Genomic DNA, 26,112 nt, shown 5'->3' with positions numbered 1-26,112 from the left:
ATATTTTCTATAATAATTACATCATTTGAAAAATATCACAATAAATTGTATCAACAATAAAAGGAATAATAAAAGGTTTATTGAATTGAATTTTTTCAAATATATTAAAATATTAAATATTATTACATGTTTATTTTTATTTCCCGCGCTAATGAATAATAAGTTTAGATTGGTAACGCTATTCTTTTCATTAGTTTCCGGTTTTAAGGTGCCAGATGTGAATGCGCGCTTCTACAAGCACCGTTAAATCATGCTTTGTCATGAGATTCGAAATGTTTCGTGAAATGGTATCAAAGTTTTACGTTCAACACATATGAATAGACAAAATTTCAAAGGAAATAAACTACAAAAATTTTAACAGGAATTTGATAACATTTGAAACTTAAAGCGATTTTGTGAAAGTTAGAAGTGCATGTGCCTGGCGGTTCCGGAAAAGTATAGCACTGACGCAGAATTGATTTGTAATTTGTTAAAAACGTGAACGAAAACTGCATTGATATATTAATAGATTGATATGCCGCTACTTCGTAAACAGCCATTTCAACGTCTTCACGTTTCTTCAGATTTTAAAGACGATGATGAAGTTTTTCACTGTGAGGTTACGAATGAAATTTTCAAGGACTATAAGTAAGACCATGACAGCTGAGATCATTTTGAAATATGTTTTGCAATTTTGTCAATGCGATTTTTTAATCATAACTACTTTGTATTTTTTTAATTTATCTTGCTCACTTACTTCTATTCTCGTAAATAATGTATATTGATATATCAACGTTCTGTTTTTATATAGTTTTGCTTTGTGCTAAATAGATAAAATTGAAAAATACGTTATAAAAAATCTTTAGATTATTTACATTTATTATCATTGCTTAAAAACTAGATAATCATTTGAAAGATTGTATTAAATTATAAATTATTTAATTTTACATTATCAATTTATTATATATTTGAATTTATATTTTTTAAATATTTTATTTTTAATTTTTAACTTTAAAATATAAATAGATATTATTAATTTTATCAGAATATTATTAATTGTTATTAAATTACATTTAAAATGTTTTATAATTGCAGTGAATTTTGCGAAAGAATTATTTTATGTAATTCACTTATATGGTCATGCAGTATAACTGGCAGAACAAATATGACCTATGAAGAAGCTTTACAATGTGAAGAAAATGCAAAAAGAAGTCTTAAAGAATTTCCTATGGAGGTATGATTTAAATTTGAGTTATAGATTTAAAAATATATATTATAATTCTAGATTTATTGATATTATGTTTTATATTATAGTTACGTATTCCTATATTATATCTTGCCAGTAAAACAAACAGATCATCTTTTAAAGAAATGATAGAGGATGTATATCAATTTGCAAGAGATCGTTATTTTGTTGGTGAAATGGTAGAAGCAAGTTTTACAGAAGATTCTTGGTGTGATTGCCATGTTCTTCAAGTTATTGCACCTACAGAACAACAAATTAAACAATATACTAAAGAAAACAACAGGTAGAGATCTCTTTATCATCTATAAGTATAAAATGTATTCATATTATTGTAATTTATCTATGTAAGTTTATTACATAGAAATCCACAAGAACAACAATACCATCCACCTGCAAAATTATTTCGTTATGAAGTAGAACAGTTAGATTCTGGAGATTCTGATGTTAGTCAACTTATGATAGTGGAAGCAACTCAAGTGAGAAGAAGAAAGCAGCATTACAGTAAAGAGCGTAATAAAATTTTTTTACGTCAGTTATGTGAACAAAATGAAATTGGAATATGGACTATCAAAGTTAGTATACTAATAAATATAACTTAAAAAATAGTTTAAATGTATTGATGAAAAAAATATTTTGTATATTTATAGGATAGTGTTTTACAAAAATATGGAATTAATAAAGTACGATTTGATACCATATTTGCTGGTCCTCCTCCAGATTTTACATCACGTATTAAGAAACTTATTAAACATAAACAAGAATCAATAGATAAATTTCTTGCTATGGATGTAACAAAACAAAAAACAGTAGATAAACCAGATCCTTTCAAAAAAGTAAATCAAGGAGGAGTAGATATAAAAAAATTTCGAAAACCAAGGTAGAATAATGTATGACAAATTAAAAATAGTTTGTAATTTATAATTATATATTAAATTTGTTACATTTATAAACAGAATGAATGGAAAATTTAAAGAAGATCTTAAAGCAAAGGCTCTGGAAGAAAAAGCAAAACGTAAAGAAGAAAGAGTCTTGAAAAATGAACGTAAAAAAGAAGAGAAGCAAAAATTAGCAGCTTTGACTGCATATATAAGACAATGGAATAAACCAAGAGAAGATCTTGAATGTGAAGATCTTTCTCCTATTCCACAAGCTACACCAGTTAAGAATAGTATACCTAATGAAAAATTCGGTGACAGCGTAATGATTCTAGAATTTTTAGAATTTTTTAATGAAGAACTAGAAGTTGGTGCATATTTTCCAAATGGTTTTACTTTTGATCTATTAGAAAAAGCATTATTATTAAGAGAAACATCTGGACCTTGGAGTGATCTTTTACAATTATTATTAGCAAACATTTTTAAATATCAATCAGATGAAGAAAATGAAATTCATGCTCAAGCAGATGTAGTAAATGATGTTAATATGAATGAAGGAGTGTCATCAATGACAAAAGCAGTAAAACTTTCTACTATAGCTTCTAGTTGGTGTCAGATGTATCAAGGTTGTAAATTATCTGAATTGACATTAGATCATGTAACTTTAAGTGAGATTTTAAGACAACATTTATTATCATCTGGAGGACGAATTGGTGACGTTGCTACTAAATGGAGATATTCTCAAAGAGGTATATGTATATAATTTTATTAAATGAAAAAATTAAATACATTCATTTTTAATTTTGTCAGGTGGTTATACTAATCAAGATGATCCTGCATTATTGATGAGAATAAATGAGGCATATATTTTAAGATTATTGGGTCATCGTAGTATACATGAATTTGAACTCAATGAAAAGTTAAAAATAGCTACATGTTTAATAAATCAGTTGCTCACTTTTGCTTCAATACGAGATATAATAGAAGAAAAACATGAAAAACTTCATCAAGCAAAAAAAGAATTGAAATCTTTTTTAATAGCTGAACAAAGAAAAGAAAAAGAAGAAAAAGAAAAAATGAGAGAACGAGAAAAAGATAATGAAAGTAAAATACCAAAGAAAGTCACACGTGGTAATTGTGAAGAGGAAAGAAAGAAAGAAGAGTATGAAAATAAATTAAAAGAACTTCAACAAGCATCTAGAGATAATAAAATGATGGTTTATTTAGGTTCTGATAGAGCTTATCGTAGATATTGGAGATTTTTATCAATACCAGGTAACATTATTTTTTTATATTCAAGCTTAATAAGAAAAACTTGAAGCTTATAATAAAAAAATATAATAAAGTTAATTTTTTCTTTTTTATTCTTACAGGAATATTTGTAGAAAATGATGAATGGTGGCCGGGTAATTGTATTTCTGATGGTACACCTTATCAACCAGAATTACAAGATGGAGAATCTACATATGCATATTTAAAAAATAAATTTGAAGATGAATTTAGCGATAAAGAAAATAGTTTTAAAAAAGCAAAAAAATCTCCTAAAAAAGTATCATTTTCTGACAAAAATTCACTTAAATCTCCAAGAAAAGATATATCTCGAAAAGAATTTAAACAAGAATTGTTTGATATTAGAAAAAATTTAATGGCGTGTACAGGAGATAAAGAATGTCCAGTGCATTGGAAGAGGTCAGAATTGAAATGGAGTTTTTTTGGAAAACAAGAAGATATAGAAGCTTTAGTAAATTCTTTAAGTAAACGAGGAATTAGAGAAGGCGAACTTAGAAATAATATTATACAAGAGATGACAAGTTTAATATCTGTGATTGAAGAATGTCCTAGACATAAACTTAATCCTGAAATTGTAAGTATTTTATAGTATTTTTAAAATTTTGTAAGACTTATGATTACATGAATTTTAAAAATATACATATTTTTCTCATATAGTTTACAGAACCTATTAAAGGACATTCTAATAAAATTTCAAAAAAGAATAGGTATGAAAATGCGAACTTAAACTTCCCTTCAGAAATGGCAGTTGATAATGTTTTAGAATTGACATTAAGAGATTATATTCTAGATTTCGAAGATAGAATAAAAGGAGGGGGCTTAGGAAATTTAAAAGTTAATGATCGTGAAATATGGAGGCATGCAATAAATGACGGGAAATATGATAAACAATGCGATAAATTAGTATATGGTATGAATGAAATTGAAGCAGATAGTGGATTAGATAAAATTAAAAATGAAACTAAATATAGTAGACCAGGAACTCCAGATTCAGAAGTTGGAAGTATTAATATAAAAACTTATAAAGATTCAGGAAAATATTTAGGTTCACCAAGTGAAAATGAAATACTCCCAGATCCTAAACAACAGTTAGCCATTAAACAAATGGCTTGTGCTATTTTACAATTATCTCATGCTATTGAGCAAAAGTACTTACAGAAACCGTTAGGTGCTAATGAAAAAGATAAGAAATGGTCTGGTGAAGAAATTAAAGAAAGATGGGAACAATCGCTTATTGCATCAACAAGTTGGGCTCAATTATTTGTACATTTAAGTACTTTAGAAAATAGTGTTGCATGGAGTAGAAGTGCATTAAATGCTCAATGTCGAATATGTAGGCGGCGTCGAGATGGTGACAAAATGTTATTATGTGATGGATGCAATAAAGGCCATCATTTATATTGTTTACAACCAAAATTAAGTGTAATTTTTTTTTTTTTTAATCTTTTCTTTAATTTTAGATACATGTAGAATATTTAATATTATATATTTATTTGTAGTGTGTTCCAGATGGAGATTGGTATTGTAAAGTATGTAAGCCATCAACAAAACCAAAAGAAAAAATTAAAAAAAGAAAAAAATTTGAAGATGAATTAGAAGAAGACGTGATATTAACCAAAGAAACTCGACATAATCGTGCAAAACGTGTTCTTGAAAGTGAAGAAGAAGATAATTCAGAAGATGAAGAACTAGAAGAAGATAGTGATGATAATATGTAAGTATTACATATTTTAGAAAGCAAATAAACCTTTTAATAATTAATTAATATACATTTTTTAGAAGTAATCAACAAATAAATGTATGTTCAGCATGTAAAAGTGGTGGAAAATTGATCAGTTGTGATATATGTCCAAACTTTTATCATATAGAATGTATAGAACCACCTATAACAAGAGCACCTCGTGGAAGATGGATTTGTTCAGATTGCAAAGATAGGAGAGATAGAAAGATGAATATAAAATATGGTAAATATTACAATATATTTGTAATTTAATAATAACAGAAAATACTGATGATAAACTTTATAAATATTACTCTATTTCATAATATTTCATTATTATGTTAACATTTTAGTAAATTTTACTTTAAATACTTATGTAATAAAGCAGTTCCTTAGTTTTAATTGTGTTGTTAGTGAGGGGGCGTGAAAGGGAAAGGGACAAGGAGAGACTGTGCGCTGCAGCAGCACGCTCTCGCATCCATGGCTTTGCCAAGAGCCTCCTCACTACAGAATCTACAGACTGGGACGGTCTGTATTGTAATTCTATTTTCTTTTATGTAGTATGAATATATAATTTTTTTTTTATAAATATAATGATATTTGATATAATTATACAATATATTGCTTTATACATTTGTTTGTTATTAATATATAATTGCGTAGATCAGATTATTGCATGTATATTTGATAGCTATTATTATCTTATTAAAAAAAAGCATTTAAAATTTATATTAAATCTTATTGCTTTTACTTATTTATATTATTTATATATAATTTGCTTTTTTACTTATATAATTTGTTTAATATTTTTCATTAACTAATTAATTTAAATATATGTAGATTCTAAAATTATTTAATTATATATAAATTTTAATATACAGATAGTAGTACTTCAGAAGATACAGAACCAAGACAAACTAGAAGAGCTGCAAAGAGAGCTGCTGAAATCGAACAAGAAGAAGATAAAGGAACAATTAAAGGATGTTTAGGAAGATTACAAGAATTACTTTCTGATATTAAACAACATAGAGACTCATGGCCTTTCTTATCACCTGTTACAAAAGACGAAGTTCCAGATTATCATGATATTATTTCCAATCCTATGGATTTTGGTACAATTAAATACAAACTTAACAATAATGAATATGAAACGTTGGAACATTTCTTCAGTGATTGTCACTTAGTATTTGAAAATTGTCAAGCTTATAATGAAGAACACAGTTCCGTTTATAAGTGAGTATAACTACTATGAATATATTTATTCATAAGTTCGGATGCCAGAGATTGCGAGATTAATTAATAATATTGATTAATGTGCTATATTTTCATATTGCAAGTATTTAAATACTTAGTAATTTTATTTACTAATCATAATAAAATATTTTCATATTCTATATCATATTTGTTTATTAATATTTACTTTTTCTAAATAAATAATAAATAAAATAAAAATAAAAAATAAATAATATATGCATTTATAACTAATATATATTTAAATTAAAATATTTTACGAATATTTATGCAATAATATTTTGCAATAATCTATTTTGAAATTTAAAAAAATAAACAAAATTATTGCAATAACAAATAGAACAATAATCATTTAAAATCAAAATCTTTGGCTTCCGAACATTTAAAATATTACAAATTTTGAAAGTTATTATATCTTTTTAAAAATAGTTACGTGTACAGAGCAGGTATGAGATTATTAAAATATTATGAAAAACGATGCAAAGAACTAAGATTGATACATGGTGAAGAATTACTGCGACCTCCAGATGCAAAGAAATCAAAACTCGAAGAAAATGATCTTGCAATTAGCGAAGATGAAGATACAGAAGATATTCAAAAATCAAGATAGAGATAAAGTGCTTTCTCGATTCGTTATATTTATTGATTATCAATTTTTATTCCTGATACGTAAATTAAATGTATCTTAAAATTAAATTTGTACACATAGATGTCGAATTGTGTACAAATTCATAATTCAACTAAAAAAGTTCTGTAAAGTATATATTACTAAAAAAAAAAGACTTGAATTATTCAAAATTAAAAATTGCTGCATAGAATTTATAAAATTTATCTGAGACAGATGATAAAATGCAAGCTTAAAAGTGTTTAAAATATTTTCTTCTACGTTAATTATCAAATTAATATACTGATTAACTTTTTTTTCTTAGGCTTGCTATAATAAAAGTATATACAGTATTATTTGTAGAATTTTATATAGCATGGTACAATTGCTCTTGCATATCGTTTTGTAGAAATTACTGTTTAACTTAGAATATTTTATAAACAAATAAACACGCGCATAAGCAATGAATTCTTTTCATATGCTTGAACCAGTACAAGAATAGTCTTTTGAGTTAGTATTATTATAAACAAATTTTTTGTTAATGAACAAATTTTTTTACAATGTATTAATAATTATTTATTATTTTAACATTATTTTAATATTGTTCTTACATTTAAGTAATATAAATTTTGAGGGTTACCTAAATACAATTCTAACTTTGAAATCTTAGATTTACAAAAAATTAGATACAAAATTCATAAAATATTATATATTATCTGTCTTTTACAATTTATCTATATACCGAAGTGCTGTCACACATAATATAACTAATGATTTACATGTACAATAAAAATAGCTTTTTTTTATGAATTCAAAAAGTTCGTACTAAAATAATTATGCATTGATGCAAATTTTTATTTGTTTCTACATAAAATAGATTTTATTAGGATTTTCAAATATGTTGTTTCCGCATAAAATTATTGAGATTTAAGGATTTTATTAATTATTTCTGTTTTAACTTTTGTCGAATCATTAAAATATTAATAGTACTTATTTATACATACATTTTTTTTTGTTTTGAAAAAATCAACCTATGTTAAGAAAATTAAAAATTTTAGGCTGGCCCTACACAAAATCTACGGTACAAAATATCATTAATCTATATTGTACAGTAGTAGAAACAGTTCTTTGTAATCATGTATGTTTTATACGATTAATTTGGTAATAAACTTTTAAAATAGATTTACAATTGAAATTTGTTTATAATATACTATGCAAGAAATTAAAAATTAGAAATAGAATTTTTATTAACTAATTTAGTATTTTATATTTTCATTTCATTTCATATTACTACAATATTTTCAAATATAATTTAATGACGCATCTCTCCAGAAAATTGATGTCTATGGATTTCATCCCATTTTTTAACATTTTCTGGATTATAACCTAAAAAAAAATTAAAAAAAAAAGAAAGAATATTATTTATTATATATATATAAGCATAAAATAATTTTAGATGATTTGAAAATATTCCACTTACTTAATTGTTGGAATTTATACCATAGAGGTGCACAAATGAGTATACTAATTGCCCAATACCGGAATACCCAACCTGTTTCACTTTTAACAAAGTAATGATGAAATGGAAAGCGAGTTATTTTTGCAGCAATTGTATATGGAAATTTCATTGGTCTTCCAGACATGACTGAAAATAAAAATTTAATATCAATTTTTATTGTTATAATATATTATTAAATAATTTTGTGAAAAACTTATTTTGCAAAGTTAAGATCATTCTACTTTATATTTGACATAATAAAAGAAAAAATTTTTAATCTTTCAAAATCTTGAAAAACTATGCGACATAAATTGTATTTATCATATTTATTTTACGATTATATGACAAATAATATATAAAAAATAAATATAGAGCTGATTAATAAATTGTAAATTTGTATAACTTTCTTTCAGTTTATTTATTTAATAATTAATTATTGATTATTGAAATATTAACAAAATAATATATAATACCTTTAAATATTTAATACTTTTTATTAATTTAATTTTTCAAAACAATTTTCACGAATTAACTCAGAAAAATTAGCTTCCAGGTATTGACCATCGAATGATATTATATAATGAATAACCTACTGAAATATATCGAAAAATATCGAAATCTAAAGTTTAATATCGTATTGGTTAAGAATTGGACAAAATTTAAAAAAAAATGAAGATTGTATTAAAAAAATATTTCATTTAATAAAACTATTTAAATTTAAAAAAAATTAATTAGACATTTAAAGATAATAATTTTATATATATACAAATTTCAATATGAAATTTTGATTAAACTTTAGAAAAAAATACTAAAATTTTTGATACGTTTTTATAGATGTGACGTACAGAATTTGAAAATGATAATTTAAATTGTTAATGGTTGGAATTAATAATTCGAAAATTTTTTCATATATTTGCGAATTTTTTATATCATTGAATTTTAATTTAAAATATTTACATGACAAAAGCAACGTTTTTCAAATAAAAAACTCAAATTGTATAATAATCTAGATCCAATTCAATTTTGATCATGTATTAACGTTTTATCTAATTCAAAATCAATAACAATGCGACTGAATGTAAAAAAGAAAATAATATTTTTATAATAATTTGCTAACAATTTGTTCACTATTTCTGATATATATATATTAAAATTATTAATTTAAAATTATAATATATATATTAAGTAGATAATTTGAATTTAATGTTTTTATTCTTCAAGATTGGGTAAAAATTCAATATAATATAATGTATTTCATAAAAATTCCTAAAAATATGAATACTTTGAATACGAATAAACTATTAAATTTTGACCATTGTCATTAATCAAGATTATTATTTTTTAATTTTACATGTTAAAATTTATGAAATCACAATAAAAGTCTAAAAATTTTAGTACCCATTTCTAAAATTTAGTCTAATTATTTGAATATTAAATAATAGAAAATATTTTTAATAATTTTAAGCAAATTAACAATTTTAATTCAAGAATAAAATAATTTTTATTAATATTATTTTTATTAATATTATGATTTATTTTCATGAGACTATTTTATCATATCATAATATATAATTATAAATAGAAATTGATTATTGATGGAAACTTATCAAGATAATCTTAAAATATCTATAAAACATAAAAATGTATTTAAAAGTAGTTACGTGGAAATAACATTTTACATTTACAACAAGATCAATTAAAATATTATAACGGTTTTGTATTTTCATATCTATAATCTAAACGAGCGCGGAAGATAAAAGAATTTATCAAATACGATTACATATTATTAATAAATGTGAAATTGTGTATTTCTTGCCATGAGTTCCATAGAGGTTGTAAATGCTTGTCATTTTAAAATATAACCGTTTTAAATTAAAAAAATATTTTTAATTTCATATGTAATATATATATAAAGTTAAAAGCAATATGTTATTGAATTTAAAATTTTTGCATATTTGTTATTACATTAATCTTTTATGTTAATAATTAATTATCTTTTTGTTTATTGGATATTATTAGGAAAAATGTTTTGAAGATAAAGAAATTGAATTATTTAATTCGAGTATATTGGAACATTTATCTTTATCACACATCGAAGGTTTATTAATTAGACCTTTGAAATCTAAAGATTATGATAGAGGTAAAATAATAATTGGAAGAATTACTATTAATAATAATATAGGTTATTTATTAATTTTATGGTATTTATTTAAAAGATTTTCTTCAACTTTTGACTCAATTGACTGAAGTTGGAAATATTAGTAGAGAACAATTTTTAAGTAAGTTTTTTTTTTAAATTAACTTGTGTTTAAAAACAAATATGAGTTATAATAAACGTATTTGGTCTTTTAAAAATGCATAGACCGTTTTCATATGATGAAAGATACTGGTAGTTATTATACTATTGTAATAGAAGATATAACTATTGGAAAAATAGTAGCAAGTGCAACATTAGTTGTAGAGCAAAAATTCATTCATAATTGTGCATTGGTATGTTTTTCTTTTTTTAAAATTTTTTATTTTTCATAAAATAAATTTTATACAATGAAAATAAAAAATTTGTTACAGAGAGGACGTTTAGAAGATGTAGTAGTAAATAATAAATACCGTGGTAAACATTTAGGAAAGCTGGTAGTTAAAATCATACTGCAATTATCAAATTATTTACAATGTTATAAATTATCATTGGATTGTAAAGATCACCTTATACCATTCTATGAAAGTTTGGGTTTTAAGCGTGAACCTAATAATGCTAATTATCTGAATATGAGATTTTCTATTGAAAACACTGCAAAAATATTGCATTTATGACAATAAAAAAAAAAAGTATTTAAAACTTCTCATAAAAAAAATTGTAAGTTATATCTTAAATCTATGTACATTATGCATATTTCAGATTCAAACAGTGATTTTTATTATCTTGTTTCTTCATAATAATAAGAATAATAATAACAATAAGAAAGAAAAAAAAGGAAAGAAGAAGCAGACAACTATTTTCTTTTTAATTTTTTAATTAATAGATTATTTTAACATGAATTAATAAATTAAATGTAGGTTTAAAAATGATACGTGGCTATATTTTGTTAAATGTTATATAATATTTTGTATTTTATAAGAATATATAATAATGCAATAAACAATATTAGAAAAACAATTAAAAACCGATTTTTAATAAATCAACTAATTATTGATAGAAAAAATACTTATTTAGCATTCATCATATTTTAATTTTTTTTTTATTAATTACATCAATGCAATTGTTAAATTATATAATATTTAAATTAGAGTTTCTTAGCAACAACATTGTTCCGTAATTTTATCGCCCTTTTGGCTTCCATTTGTTTTTGCCTTGCTAATTTTCCCTCTTCGCGTTTTCTTCTGGCTTCTTTTAATTTAGTACTAATTGTATTGGTACTTTCAATGTTTTCTTAGATTAAAAAAAATTAATTTAAAATTATTATAAAAATATTTTTATTTTAGTTTGATAATTGTATATATAAATACCTGTTTGTGTGTGTTCTAATGGTTGAAAATCTTCTAGAGGCTGAAATTCAGAATCCTCCCAGCCTATGTCAGAAGATTCATTTTTATCTTCAACATTCTGTGCTGCTTCTTCCTCCTAAAAATGATATTTGAGTTTTCTTCCAATTTCAAGATATTACAAATAATTATTTTATAAAAATTATATATTAATATGTATTTAAAATAATGTCTATAAAATTTCAAATAATACAAACCGGTTTTTCTTCCAGACTAGTCCATTGATCATTCGATTTAGGAGAATGAGAAGATGGAGAAATATTACTTGATCCATGTTCTAATACAGTAGAAGGTTGTTGTTCCATATCACCCCAATTATCAGCATCCCAATCCCAATCACAATCTGAATTTGCATTTGTAGCATTCTGTAAATCATGTTCATGATCATGATCCAATGATGTCATACTTGTAGCGCTACTTGTTGTGGCAGTTGTACTAGCACTACTTTGTGAACTACTAGCTTGCTCTGTAATTTTATTACATATTTTTATAGAAAATGTTTCATAGTGATAGAATAGAAAAAACATATAAGTTAAATACCTAAGGAGGCAGGTTTGTTTAATAAAATTCTAGATGTATTATGAGCATTTGATGATTTAGGTGTATCTGATTGACTACGATAAAATTTAGCAGTAACAGCTGTTACAGCCCAACCAGCCCATGTAGCAGCTGCATTACTAAGACTTGGTGTAGCTGTATTTACGTCAGCCTCTGAAAATATTGTATGTTGTATATTTATATCAATTATTTTAATTGCTCTTTTATAAATAAACTTCTTGAATTATTTTAATACCCATAGATTCACGTAATCCAGGATCTTCTGATACTCTTTCAAGTTTGGATAAAAATCCACGGATAGTTCGAAATGCATTATCTCTAACTCCTTTATCTACATCTGTAGTAAGTGGACACAGTGCTGGTAAAATGCGATTTGCAACTTCTTGTAATAAAAAATATTGCTGTGTAGCAGCTAATGCTAAAATACTCGCTGCTCTAGCTGGTGGAAATGGATCTCGTGTACCTCGAATAAATGCTCCAATTAATACCTACAATAATATTCTTTATTATTATATATCATTTTAAATTAGTTTTAAATCTTATATTTGAATTAAAATTACTTTTTGTCTAATCTGAGGATGAAGATGCTGAGCAATTTTTCCTAAACAAACTGTAGTATTAGTACGTATGCCACCATGTTCATCTTTTGATTGAAGTTTTGCAAAATACCTCAATGTTTCCACATTAAGATTATTATAATCTAATTTTGGTGCTAAATGTACAACAGACTTTATTGTTTGTTCTCTAATTGCAGCATTTGTATCTAAAAAACCTTTGGCTACCTATTAATATAAAAAATATTTTGAGCTTTTTGTATTTTTGTATAATAAAAGAAATTAATATTTGTAATTACCTGTGGGAAGATGGCTTCATTAACTGTTGCTGGTTGTAAATGATCGACAAATCGATCTAACTGTTGTAATAATCGTAATCTAGTTGCTCTATCATTTGAAGTAAATAACTTTACAACACATGGTACAACTCTTCGTTGATATTCAACATCAGGCAATTGACAGCCAAGTTGTAATAAAGGAGGTAATACTGCACTTCCAGCATCACCAAATTCAAAAGCAGCCAATAATTGTGGTAAAATTTTATATCTGCCAACGCCATCTGGAAATGATTCTAATTGACCAGCAAGTTGTGAGAAAAATCGACCTTTTTCTCCTCTTTCTTTCATTTGAATTTCCTCTAAGAATAAAAGTGCATCTACAAGTTCATTTTTAAAAAATCCTCCATTACTACGACAACGTGCTATCACATCAGCAGGATTTGGTCTTCCTTCTGCATTGTTACTAGTCAATTCTCGATATATCACTTGTAATTGTTTTGGAATCTAGATAAAAAAAAGATAATAAAGATAGAATAAGAAAGATATGATATTTCAATTTAAAAATAAATATATATCTTATAAAAATAAAAAACATACTTTATCAATAACTTTAAGTTGCAAATTTGAATTTAGTGGACCATTATATGTCTCCCAGATTAGGCATCCAAGTCCCCACATGTCAACTGAGCTGTTTTTTTATTTATTCATCAATTTCATAGCGTAAACAATAAACCTAAATGTTTACATATAGAAAAGCTAGTATTGTAGTGTAACTTTAAAAATAAGATAATTATTTTCTATTATTTACCAAATAAGAAAATTACATTGTCAATGTTTTATACACTAAATGAGTAGTAGCTATGAACAAAAATAATTGAATTATTTTCTCATACATTAAAATATAATTTTTTAAATGTATTTCCAATAAAAATAATATAAAATTAATAATAATTATAGAGATAAATTTTTTTTATTCCTACTATAAATCTTTTTTACCATTTTGTAGCTGGTTTTACATTTTCCTTAACATCAGGAGGATAATAAGCTTGAAATGTTGATGGTAATATATTATAAAGAATATCTACTGCTGTCATATATTCAACTCCACCAAGTTTCCATTCTCCACTTTCTTCATTAACAAATACAGTCCATAAATTAACGTTATTATGACGTAAATTAGCATCATTATTTAAAAAATTCAATGCTCTCTGTTAAAGTATAGATATGCAATGATGTATCACAAAATAATATATTATTATATATAATTTTTATACATACAGTAATCTGGAATATTCCCCAAGAAAAATATAATTCCTTTTTAAATTCATCATCACTATCAGATTTTCTTGACAGTCTACTATATAAAGATTCTACACGTTCAGTTGCTAAATAAATTACTTTATTAGTCTGTAATTGTAAAAAATATTAGTATTCATATTATTGACACAATTTTTTGTAATATTGTAAGACACCCATATCCATAGTAAATTATATTTTGAAAAAATTAAATATTAAATACATATTAATTACATAATATAATTCATTTCATTATACATATATATATATATATATATATATATATATATATATATATATATATATATATATTATATCATTATATCATTATCAGATATAGTATTCATTATTATAAATAATATAATTAAATTATATTATTTTGTTATTTATTATTATCATAAATATATATAATATGCATATAATCTTCTTTATTTAATTTTATTATTTTCAGTTTCATTTGCTAAGAATCTTGGAATGTATTATCATTGCAGATAAGAGGGTCTTACTATACATCATTATTATACCTCAAAACTGTCCAAATATGCAAGTATGCTTGGATGTCTAAGTGTCTTTAATCTTTTTACTGCTGATCGAGCTATATTTAAAAGATGTTCATTACCACTTTTGCATTCAAATACAAATACTGAAACATCTTCACCTCCTGTAGATCCCTACAAAAAGATTTTTCAGGTAATAAAAATAAAACTTTTAAACAGAGAATAAAATTTGGATTAATACCTAAAAATATAAAATATTTTTTAAGATTTTACAGCGCCAGGTTATGATACCTTTTTTTTAGCTCTATGTAACGTCCAGATGCTTCTATCATCTAAACCAGAAATAGGTTCACCAATTTCATATGAAAAATCTTTAGCGGGATCTCTTGAAAAGAAAGACCACATATTTAAGATTTAACTATTTTATCTTCGTATAAATTAATTCATTCCTTGATTCAAAACCATATCATGGCACTGACAGCTACGCATCAATATATCTTCAACCGCGCTGCTACTTCGCGACGATTACGTATTTAATATTGAACTTACATTACTCAAGTAATCAGTGTGAGATTTAAGTATACAAATGCATTGATTAAACTTTTTATTACATTTAAAAAAATTATTTTTGTCAGATTATTCGAAAACTTTTTGTGTCAAATATTCGTTATTACGTTAATGTCTATCACTAAGTATGAACGAAGTTAGTCCGTCTTTGGTGACGACTTATACTTTTAAAAATGGCAAAGAATACATCGTAAAAATTAAAGTTACTACTTTTAAGGGATGTCAGCGTAATTTGGAGCTTACTATTAGCGACAAATATACTGCTGAAAATTGGCGGTCTTTCTACGATGCTGCATGTTTGTCTTCTATTTTTTCATCTTTAATAATTAACGCATTATTTTAAGGTTATTCTAAGAATTTCTAAATTCTGTTTGTATGCTAGAACTTTTATCTCATATAAATATCATTTGCTTTTTATAATTAATTATATATTTCTTATTTTTAAGATATTGAAAATTTGACGCACAAAACAGGAAATTATAAGCATTTTGATGTATTTGTAGCTATGCTGCAATCTGGATTGTTAAAAGTAAAATTTGAATTTAAATTTTTTAATTAAATAAAATCAAAAGAATTTAATTACAGACAAGCGAATCTATTACTTTGGATCTTCTTACATTTGAAGACTTAGAACTATTACGCGCACGCAAATTTGAACGTAGTTCATGTTCAAATTTAGGTAATACATCAAATAATCGTCGATATCTTATATTAACATACACAGTAGAATTTGATAGGTAAGTATATTTTGAAAAATTTTTAAATTTTCTTAAAATAAATCAAATATTTGCCAATTTCATTAAGAATCCATTATCCATTACCTCTGGAATATTGTGGTTTACCCAATCCAATAATATTACAAGCTACCATTAGGAAATTACAAATTGAACTTGAAAGATTACAATCTACAGGAATAAATAGAGATCTCCAAAAACGCATTGAACAACTTACAATTGCAAATCAAAAACTTGTACAAGAAAATCTTAAACTTACAAATGGAGGTAAAAATAAATATTTTTACATTTTATAGATTAATTTTTTAAATATATTTTATTATTCAGGAAGAAGTTTAAAACATTTATTAGCATCGATTAAATCATTAGAAAAAAACATTATTAAAGAACGTGCATCTTTCTGTATGCAAATTCAAAAACTTAAAACTGAAAATACAGCTTTATTATTGAAAGTACAACAACTTAGTACATCTACTAATAAAAAATCTGAAGATAGTAATTCAGGATTAAAACGTCGTAATCGTACATCTTCTACCCTTAGAAGTAGAAGTCGATCGTCTTCAATTTCAAGTCGTAATAAAACAACTTCTAGTTTATCATCAGGTGTATAAAAATCTTATTATTAATATTAGAATTTTATTTGTATATTTTCTTTAAAATGATTATATAATATATATCTTAATAATAATAGGTAGTTCATTAGATTCAATTAAAATTCAACGATCTCCTTGCCGAAGTATGAAAATACATAATAAAACAAAAAATTCAAGTTAGTATTAAAATATACAATTAAATATATTACATTATATTTAATATACATATTATATAAATAGATATCAAAATATAAATATATTTTTTATTATAGAAGTTGAATTTGAAAATTTGGAAGCAAGAATTCATACATTACAGAAAATGTTGAAAGAAGGAATAAATCTAAATTATTAAATAAATAAATTTTTTTATGAACCATTAGTGAATATATATACACAAATATATTTCTTTTTTTACCATTATTATTAACATAATTTTCATATAATACAATTTAATTAAATATAAATAGACATAGTGTTTTACTATCTAAAATAGTATGATTTGAAAATCTTTTATAAAAGTAAAATATTTCTTTTCCTGTTTTTGAAAATTATTAATGAAAAAATTAAAATATAAAACTACATGTATAAACATAAATACAAAATATTAAATATTTTGAATAATAATGTACAAAATATTAATGTACAAAGTGTTATGTATGATTTTAATTCTACATAAAATCATGTACATATTGTGGAAAGTATTTTTTATATACACTATGAGATTATAAAGATGTATTATTTGTTCTTTTTAGTATCATTAATATTATAAGTACATTATCAAAATCATTAATAAAATTTAAAATAAAATTTCAATTAACTGAGATTATCTGTTTTTACATTATTTTCATAATATAATATGGCACGTTCAATTATTGATGATTTTTTATTGTTTGGATTCACATTTGTATTTTGATTTCTATCAACATTAAATTGTTGCACTTCTTTATTTGGCTCTTTTGTTCTTGATTTTATAATCAATTCATATTTTGTATGTTTTGCTAATTCTTTAATTACTTCTTGCAAATATTCTATTTCACTTTCTTGTTGAGATGTAATTTGATTTAAATTGTTAATATCATTTGTAAATGTTTGTATTTGTTGAAGACGTGCTTCTTCTTTTTTTGATTCTTTAGTTACTTGACGATTGTATTCCAATATTAAACAAGCACCAGCAACACTAAAAATAATAACCTCACCCATTAGATTAGCTCCTAATTCAATAGCCATAGTTTCATTTAATTTTGCAACTTTTGTTGGTTTGCCAAGATTCATTAAATACATTTTTGCTTTTACTTCTGCCCAATGATAAACTGGAATTAAATTATAAAAATATGAAATAATTATGTAAATATACAAATGTGTATGACAAGTGTTTATATAATTATATTAATAATGACAGTAATGATTACATCACAATTAAACTTTTTTTAATTCAATAAAACTTTAAATATTTTAATTCAATACTCACATTGAGCAGGTGGTATGATAAAATATGTCCTAAATACAGGATGATTTTTAGCTTGATTAACAAGGAACTTTGCTAAAGGTTTACTAATTTGTTTAACAAATAAGACTCCCAATTTGAGAGCTGGAAAAACACCCACTACCATTTTTTATAACTTTTTTTTATTTGATTACTATTTTTATAATTAGAATTAGATAATCACACGTTGTATTTAATTAAAACCTAAAAATTATATATGTAAATAAACGTTTAAAAAAAACTTAAAATGTATTAATATATATATACGATTTTTTAATAAATATATTTATTACTAATATTATATACATATTGAAATATTATATAAAATGTAATAACAAACTAATGTTACAACAAAATTTGATGAGTTTCGCATTGTATTCACGGTTATTACCTCACCTCTGAAATTATTTCAAAGTATAGAAGACAGCCATCGTGATATGATATATCTGATATATGTGTGAATCACATTTTCATATTATTTATAAATTAAAAAGATTGATAAATATATTTCTTCTTATTTTATAAATAATTTATAAATATTTATATTAATAATATATTATTTTCTATACGTTTATATATATATATATATATATTTATTTATTTATTTCATGTATATAAATTTGTTAAAATTGATTGTATAATAATTTTTTTGTTGAATTAACATATAAAAATATTTTTGATTATTTAAGTATAAATATAAATATATATAAGTATATTTTAGTAATTATATATATATATATATTCTAAATAATTGATTTATTAAAATTATTAGTACATAATACATAATTTCTAAAACTTCAAACTTTAATCTATTAAATTTGTTTGAATATGATTACATTAAAAATTTCACGATAAATTTAAAAAATACGTTATATAATATTTTTCATGATACAATGAGTATAATAAAATTAATATTAAGTAACATATTTAACTGTAACATAGTTAAAATATTAATTTTATAGGTTAAATGTTTACTCAAAGAAGTGCATATTTAAAAAATTTGTATTATATTATTGTTGAAATTCCAAAAATTATTTAAAAAAAATGTATAATAAGAAGTTGAATATAATTAACAATTATTTATTTATAATATGGGGTTTGACAGTGCATTTGATATTTTTATGGGGTATACTCGATGTTAATTTTCATTCTCCCATTATTCAAGAATTGCCAAATGTATCAATTTTAAAGAATGCACCAGCAAAAAGATTAGTTTTATTTGTAGCAGATGGTTTAAGATTTAGAACATTCATTGAAGAACCACCAAAATTTTTGAAGTAAATAGAATTTATTTTTTACATAAAAATTCATTTTAAATTAACAATTTTAATATATTTAAACTAAAATATATAATAACAATATATAAATAACAATATTTTATTTATATAAAATATATAATATAAATATATATAAATAAGATTTTGAAATATATATAATAAATATATATAAATAAAATTTCTTATAGACATGTGATGACAAATAAAGGTGCTTGGGGTATATCTCATACACGAGTACCAACAGAATCTAGACCAGGTATCGTTGCAATTTGTGCAGGATTATATGAAGATCCCAGTGCTATATTTAAAGGATGGAAAGAAAATCCTGTTGATTTTGATTCTATTTTTAATCAAAGTTATCTTTCGTGGGCATGGGGTAGTCCTGACATTATACCTATGTTTACAAAAGGTATCATAAATACATATATATTTGAAATAAAATTTTATGTAAAATAAATTTATTTATTATATTAAAAAAAAGTATAAAAGAAAGTAACATTCCTAATAATAGGTATAAAAGGAAATATATATGGTGATAGTTATCCCTCTGAATGGCAAAATTTTGATATTATGCATGGTAAAATTTGGCGTTTAGACTCTTGGGTATTTGATAAATATATTGAATGGTTAAGAGAAGATGCTCACAAAATTAAAAATGCTGAACGTGTTATTTTATTTCTTCATCTTCTTGGCTGTGATACTACAGGACATGCAGTAAAACCTTACTCAAAGTATTGAAAATAAATTATTTTATAGTTTGATAATAAGAATGATATATTTAATAAAATTGTAATTTCATTAGCTCTAAATGACATTTAAATATAGAGAATATGTTGCTAACATGAATTATGTTGATCGGAAAATAAAGGAAGTCGTACAAATAACAGAAAATTTTTTTGGAGATAATAGTACTGCATATATTTTTACATCTGATCATGGAATGACTGATTGGGGATCCCATGGAAGTGGTTCTGCAGATGAAACAGAGACACCATTAATTGTTTGGGGTGCAGGAATTAATACATTTAATTTTCGTCAAAATGTAGAACAAATTGATATTACACCTTTAATTTCTACTTTAATTGGTGCTCCAATTCCAATTAACAATGAAGTATGTATAAAAATAATATTAATTTTATTATTTTTTTAAATATTTACAGGAATATAATTTTCTAGGGTGTATTACCTTGGCAGTATTTAAATGTTACTGATCTTAAATACATAAATTACGCATTGCTAAATAATTTGAAACAGCTAACATATCAAGTAAAAGCAAATCATAAAATGAATTGTGAAGATAATGAACATGCAGATTGGAGAGAAATAGAATTAGATAATAAAATTGTTACTTTAGATAAAGATTTTGAAACAGCAGATTTAAATGAAAAACTAAAAGAAATTATTAATTCAATCAAACTAGCTAAAAAGTCTTTGTTATATTTTCGACAATATCAAAGAACACGATTTTTATTATATTTATCTATAATGTGGCTAGGATGGATAATATCATTATTTTTTAAAATAACTGGAGTTAATCGACCTGTTGTACATTCATTTATTTTATTAATCACAAATATAGTATTTGTAATTTTAGTAATTACAATATTTATTATGTATAAAGGTATGTTATATAATTATGTAATATATAATTTAATGTTTGTAAAAAAAAATTATTAGTTTTCATTTTAATTAAAATATTTTCAGATTGTAATAATTGGAGATTATCCTACTACACATTTTTAGCTATGGTTTCTCTCTGGTTAGTTATTCGAAATGCAATCACATATACAATAAAATTAAAAATTTGTAATAATAAATATTATTGGACAATAATTGCAGAAATAATTTTTTTATTAGTAATAATGTTTATTGGCTTAACATATAGGTCTATTCTTAGTATAGGAATGTTATGCATTATTTTAAATCAAAAGATAGTATTAAAAAATACTCAAAATTTATTTTTCTGGACAGCTTTATCTTTAACTGTTTTTCCATTATTGCCTGTTGTAGAACCATATCCTCGGATTTATATCGTGTAAGTTTAAAATTGTAATATTAAATCAAATTCTTTTTTTTAATTAAATGTAATTAAAATATTTTTTTTCAGAATTTTTAGTATGTGTATCGTAACCATAATAATTATATTAAAGATACAGTCGAAATATAAAAAAGCAATTGAAATTTTTCGATTAACAATTACAGGATTAATATATTTGGAATTTATAGATGGTCGAAATTGGATATCATGGACAATTTTATTAACAACACCATTATATATTTGCATTTATCCTATGCAATCAAAAGAAAGAATGCAAGGAATTATGTTGGGATTTTTTTGTCCACTTGTTTTATTATCTGCATCTTATGAACCTTGTTTTTTTATAATTCTTGCATTACATTTATCTTGTTGGTTGCAATCTAATTCTTCTATTCAATATCATCAAAATACTAAAAATGCTTTGACAATGGAAGAATTGCTTAAAGCAGCAATCTTTGTATCCTATATTAATATAATATTCAAATTCAAATTATACTCTTAAATCAATAATATCCTGAACAATTTATCATAGATGTTATACACATTACTATGTTTCTTCGGAACTGGAAATATGGCAAGTATCAGTTCATTTAATCCTTCTTGGACTCGTCATTTTGTAACAGTTTTTTCTCCATTTACAATGTTCTTATTAATACTCTTAAAAATATGTATACCTTTAATACTAATTGGATGTATAAGTCATATGTTTGAAGAATCTTCAAGTATCTTTTTTGGAGTACTTTTATTGGGAGATTGTTTGTCGTTACCACTCATGTTTTATGTTACTCCTCAAGGAAGTTGGCTAGATATTGGTAGTGCTATAAGTAGATTTATAATTGCAATTTCCCTTCCATGTCTTATATTATTATTACATTATCTTTCATATCCTTTAATAATATTTTCTCCAAATAAATTTAAATTTTATATTAATTTAAAGAAAAAACATATTGTATAAAAAATATAAATTATGTAAACAAAATTCATGATTTATTTATAATAAAGTGATTAAGTAAATATAGTTATGTTTATTTGATTTAATAAAAAAGTGTTACATTCTTATTTACTTTTCAGAAAAAACTAACGTATATTTTATTTAAGAATTTCAATCTATAATTATTTTTCCTAAAAGATAAAATATAAAATTTGATACTTTACTAATACTAATATCAAATCTTATAATATTTTAATAACAATAATCTAATATTTAAGAATTTCTGGATGAGATATATAATATTAATATCATAATATAATTTATATATTCTTTAAATAATTTGTTTTTTATTTAATTAAATCTAGAATTTGAATTCTTTGTATTTTTTAGAGGCTTTTGAATCTTGACTTTGTTGTCGTTTGCGTTTACTCTGTAAAAATAATCAAAATGAATTTAATATATATTTATTAATTAATTTTTCAAATATTTAAAAATATACTTACTTTTTGTCGTTGCACATGATCCTGAAGCATATCTGATAAATCTTCCCTTCTTAAGTGAGCTTGTCGCGACCTCATTGTTTCTTCGTATCGTGATGCCATTGCTTCTGAATCTAGATCTAATTCACTTGGATCTAATGCTAATTCAACAGCTCCATCTTTTTCTGTTCTTCCATCTGATGTTGTTCCACTTACTCCACGTCGTGCAGCAATTACAGATGGTGGTGCTTGACCACCTGCTGCACCAGTCATATCATAAACATGTGTACTACCCATCATGCTTGCTCCAAGACCTTCTGTTCTTCTTTCTTGCAAAACTGTATATAAAGCAGGAGTATCACCTCCTTCCATTTCACTTTCAATTTTCTTCTTTCTTAATTCTATTGTTTCAGGAGTTTCTAATCCTGCAGGAATTGATGTTATTCCACTAGGTGTTATTAAACCTTCTGCACCAGGTGTAACCAAACCACTTGCATCTCCATCTCCATCCTTTCCTTCTCCTTCACCTTCTCCACCTTCTTCTGCATCTTCATCTTCATCTTCATCTCCAGAAGATTCTGATTCAGGTTCACCCCACATACCTCTATCAATTTCTTCATCCATATTATCTCCTCCTGGAGTACGTGATATACCAAATACATCTCCATATAAAGGTCTTCCTGTTTCATCTACAGGAGGTTTTCCCCAACCACCAGCATGATAGCCAAATGCACATCCTTCTGGAATTGGTGCATTTAAACCAGGTATTTTTAAATTGGGATAACTTGGTGGTGGACCATACCGTTGCATAGCAATTAACCATGGAGGAGGTACCTTATGACAATTAGGTCCTACTGGCATACCAAGAGCAGTACGTAATTCATCAGATAATTCTCCAGGTTTTTTTTCTTTTAACCGGGTTTCGAATTCTTTACCCTCATAGTATAAATCACCATGAATAGTCATACGAGGCTTTGTTTGCCATTTGAAGAATGCATCATGTAACTTTTGATAGTCAATATCTATTTTACCAAGTTTGGGCCTTGCTCTTTCTCGCATTTTAGCTTTCAATGTGCGTGTATCATCTCGCTCTTGAAGACTTGCTCTCATTTCTGTAATACCAGTTCGTTTTATGAAATCTGGTAAATCAAAAGGAGGTTTCTCTATACCTCGTTTTCCTTGTAAATATTTTCTTTTGAAACACCAATGTCTTGGTACAGGTACTGTATTACGATGAGCTTTTAATTGTACGAGAAGTTTTGGATCTCTAGCAGTAACATCATGCATTTCTACAACATCTGGACGCCCAACAAGTTGTTTTAATTCTGCAACACTTAAGCGTGTTAATCTTTTTAGTTTTCTTTTAGAAAGACGCGGAGCGCCATTTTCTCCACTTCCTTGTTGTTGTTGCTGCTGATTTGCCTCATCATCAAAATCATCTAATGGTGGTACTTTACTAGGTACAGTTCCTGTTGCTTGTAATGTTGTCACAGGTGGATATTGTCCTATTGGTTCTCCTTTTTCTGTTTCTGCAGATTTTGGTTCAGGTTCAGTTAATTTAAATGCTTCAAATATTCTAGCAAATTGACGATACATTGGTTCCAAATCATTAACACTTGGAATTTCTTGAACATATTCAATCTCTGGTAAATCTTCTTTTGGTTTGGCATTTTCCACATTGTCTTTTTTATTCTCTATTTCTTTTCCTACATTGTGTTTCTTTCTCTTTTTCTTTTTTTTCTTTTTAGTCTTAGTTGTTTTCACATCAATTTTTTCTGTTGTTGTTTCAGGTTCAAGTATAACATCATCTAAATGAGATATATCTTCTCCTATAGTTTCGTGATTAGGTGATTTTCCTAAAGAAACTATGTCATTTGGATCTCCTCCTACTTCTTTAGCTCTTTCAGTTTTAAAAGCTAGAGCTTGTTCTAAAGCTGCTGGTAATTTCACGGAATCGCTGTCTGTATCTCTTCCAGCATCATCTGATGAAGTCTGATTTTGTAATTCACTTGGAGGACTTACTTTTAAACTTAATAAACTTGGTAATGCTTTTGGAGGATCCATTCCTGGTATTCCATGATTCATTAAAGATGGTATTTGATGTGTCATTTGTTGAGTCTATTTTAAAAATTTATAAATGAAAATTAGTAAGAAAACTGCATGCGCAATTAATTTTATAAATATATACTAATCATTACGTTATTAAATATAATAAAATGTTATATAAAATTTTAATACATATATATGCATTAATTAATATATAAATAACATCTTTTTTTCTTGTAACGAAAACAAAACTAACCTCATTTCCTACCATATTCTCCATGTTAGTGTTTCGTTCTGATCATACGTAATGTATAAAAATATTTACCATGTTAAAGTTATTTACAGCCTAAAATAAATTCTTTAATAAAAAAAAATTAATCTATACCTATTAATATTATATTGTATAACAAAATACATAATATAACAAAGATAATATCTTACCATAAGTATTGAAAAAAAAACATAGAATAAATAAAGACTAGAGAAAGCTTCCTACTATTGAAAATAATGCTATCATTTTATTGGTTAATTCAATAATACTGATTAATTAAAAAATTTCACTTTTTATTTAAAAATTTAATTAGGAAATATGTATCATAAGTAAAATAGTTATAAATAAATAAAAATACAAAAAACAAAATAAATATGATTTTTTTACTAATTATTATTCAAATTATTATGTATACTTAAATCTAAAAAATTAAAAGAATAATAAAATATTTCTTATTAATTAATTCTTAAAATTCTAAAAGAATATATTTCATATATTTTATTTAGT

General features: G+C 24.4%; 8 protein-coding genes across 22 annotated transcripts; 4 read left to right on the top strand and 4 right to left on the bottom strand.

Moving 5' to 3' along the window:
• Nucleotides 1-210: 210 nt before the first annotated feature.
• On the top strand, nt 211-8,869 carry Acf (ATP-dependent chromatin assembly factor large subunit). Of its 10 annotated transcripts, none has more exons than XM_031918511.2 (14): nt 211-627; nt 1,075-1,213; nt 1,294-1,508; nt 1,587-1,797; nt 1,873-2,102; nt 2,179-2,849; nt 2,911-3,375; nt 3,474-3,964; nt 4,048-4,812; nt 4,890-5,104; nt 5,170-5,354; nt 5,525-5,638; nt 5,992-6,343; nt 6,791-8,869. In XM_031918511.2, exons 1-14 carry the CDS (start codon nt 515-517, stop codon nt 6,969-6,971), a joined length of 4,347 nt encoding a protein of 1,448 aa, XP_031774371.2. In that variant the 5' UTR covers nt 211-514; the 3' UTR covers nt 6,972-8,869. The 10 variants fall into 10 exon arrangements, with proteins under 10 accessions (XP_031774371.2, XP_086760792.1, XP_086760794.1 ...); XM_086904666.1 differs by having other exon boundaries at nt 5,507-5,638; XM_086904668.1 differs by having other exon boundaries at nt 220-627; nt 1,575-1,797.
• On the bottom strand, nt 8,207-9,013 carry roh (reduction of Rh1). The gene is made up of 3 exons (XM_031918534.2): nt 8,937-9,013; nt 8,446-8,610; nt 8,207-8,351 (listed from the first exon to the last, which is right to left on the bottom strand). Exons 2-3 carry the CDS (start codon nt 8,606-8,608, stop codon nt 8,278-8,280), a joined length of 237 nt encoding a protein of 78 aa, XP_031774394.1. The 5' UTR covers nt 8,609-8,610; nt 8,937-9,013; the 3' UTR covers nt 8,207-8,277.
• A 979-nt stretch (nt 9,014-9,992) lies between these two features.
• On the top strand, nt 9,993-11,624 carry Gnpnat (glucosamine 6-phosphate N-acetyltransferase). Its single transcript, XM_003696678.4, has 5 exons — nt 9,993-10,295; nt 10,483-10,603; nt 10,680-10,742; nt 10,826-10,953; nt 11,032-11,624. The coding sequence occupies exons 1-5, from the start codon at nt 10,281-10,283 to the stop codon at nt 11,272-11,274; spliced, it is 570 nt and encodes a 189-aa protein (XP_003696726.1). The 5' UTR covers nt 9,993-10,280; the 3' UTR covers nt 11,275-11,624.
• On the bottom strand, nt 11,457-15,619 carry yata (N-terminal kinase-like protein yata). Its single transcript, XM_003696655.3, has 12 exons — nt 15,478-15,619; nt 15,214-15,360; nt 14,672-14,800; nt 14,390-14,601; nt 13,991-14,081; nt 13,415-13,897; nt 13,122-13,343; nt 12,797-13,049; nt 12,544-12,714; nt 12,201-12,469; nt 11,968-12,082; nt 11,457-11,890 (listed from the first exon to the last, which is right to left on the bottom strand). Exons 1-12 carry the CDS (start codon nt 15,589-15,591, stop codon nt 11,745-11,747), a joined length of 2,352 nt encoding a protein of 783 aa, XP_003696703.1. The 5' UTR covers nt 15,592-15,619; the 3' UTR covers nt 11,457-11,744.
• Nucleotides 15,620-15,880: 261 nt separating this feature from the next.
• On the top strand, nt 15,881-17,903 carry LOC100871428 (centrosomal protein CCDC61). Its single transcript, XM_012490324.3, has 7 exons — nt 15,881-16,049; nt 16,200-16,282; nt 16,339-16,490; nt 16,558-16,754; nt 16,815-17,090; nt 17,179-17,256; nt 17,353-17,903. The coding sequence occupies exons 1-7, from the start codon at nt 15,881-15,883 to the stop codon at nt 17,430-17,432; spliced, it is 1,035 nt and encodes a 344-aa protein (XP_012345778.1). The 3' UTR covers nt 17,433-17,903.
• LOC100871901 (optic atrophy 3 protein homolog) lies at nt 16,785-19,072 on the bottom strand. Of its 4 annotated transcripts, none has more exons than XM_003696680.4 (3): nt 18,960-19,072; nt 18,549-18,767; nt 16,785-18,390 (listed from the first exon to the last, which is right to left on the bottom strand). In XM_003696680.4, the coding sequence occupies exons 2-3, from the start codon at nt 18,688-18,690 to the stop codon at nt 17,894-17,896; spliced, it is 639 nt and encodes a 212-aa protein (XP_003696728.1). In that variant the 5' UTR covers nt 18,691-18,767; nt 18,960-19,072; the 3' UTR covers nt 16,785-17,893. The 4 variants fall into 4 exon arrangements, with proteins under 4 accessions (XP_003696728.1, XP_086760808.1, XP_086760807.1 ...); XM_086904682.1 differs by having other exon boundaries at nt 18,831-18,969; XM_086904681.1 differs by having other exon boundaries at nt 18,870-18,969.
• Nucleotides 18,916-22,896, top strand: LOC100870284 (GPI ethanolamine phosphate transferase 1). 3 transcript variants are annotated; one of them, XM_086904680.1, is made up of 9 exons: nt 18,916-19,018; nt 19,669-19,840; nt 20,029-20,249; nt 20,352-20,571; nt 20,666-20,951; nt 21,017-21,461; nt 21,545-21,875; nt 21,948-22,335; nt 22,411-22,896. In XM_086904680.1, the coding sequence occupies exons 3-9, from the start codon at nt 20,036-20,038 to the stop codon at nt 22,831-22,833; spliced, it is 2,307 nt and encodes a 768-aa protein (XP_086760806.1). In that variant the 5' UTR covers nt 18,916-19,018; nt 19,669-19,840; nt 20,029-20,035; the 3' UTR covers nt 22,834-22,896. The 3 variants fall into 3 exon arrangements, with proteins under 3 accessions (XP_086760806.1, XP_086760805.1, XP_012345774.2); XM_086904679.1 differs by having other exon boundaries at nt 19,003-19,018; nt 19,526-19,840; XM_012490320.3 differs by lacking the exon at nt 18,916-19,018 and having other exon boundaries at nt 19,128-19,840.
• Nucleotides 21,378-25,963, bottom strand: Sf3b2 (splicing factor 3B subunit 2). Its single transcript, XM_003696656.4, has 4 exons — nt 25,776-25,963; nt 25,591-25,680; nt 23,313-25,406; nt 21,378-23,239 (listed from the first exon to the last, which is right to left on the bottom strand). Exons 2-4 carry the CDS (start codon nt 25,612-25,614, stop codon nt 23,171-23,173), a joined length of 2,187 nt encoding a protein of 728 aa, XP_003696704.3. The 5' UTR covers nt 25,615-25,680; nt 25,776-25,963; the 3' UTR covers nt 21,378-23,170.
• Between the last annotated feature and the right edge of the window lie 149 nt (nt 25,964-26,112).

Source organism: Apis florea, unplaced genomic scaffold (genome assembly GCF_048593485.1).
Source record: "Apis florea isolate Af1SG1 unplaced genomic scaffold, ASM4859348v1 contig_2350_pilon, whole genome shotgun sequence".
Lineage (NCBI taxonomy): Eukaryota > Metazoa > Arthropoda > Insecta > Hymenoptera > Apidae > Apis > Apis florea.
This window is presented reverse-complemented; position numbering and strand designations above follow the sequence as displayed.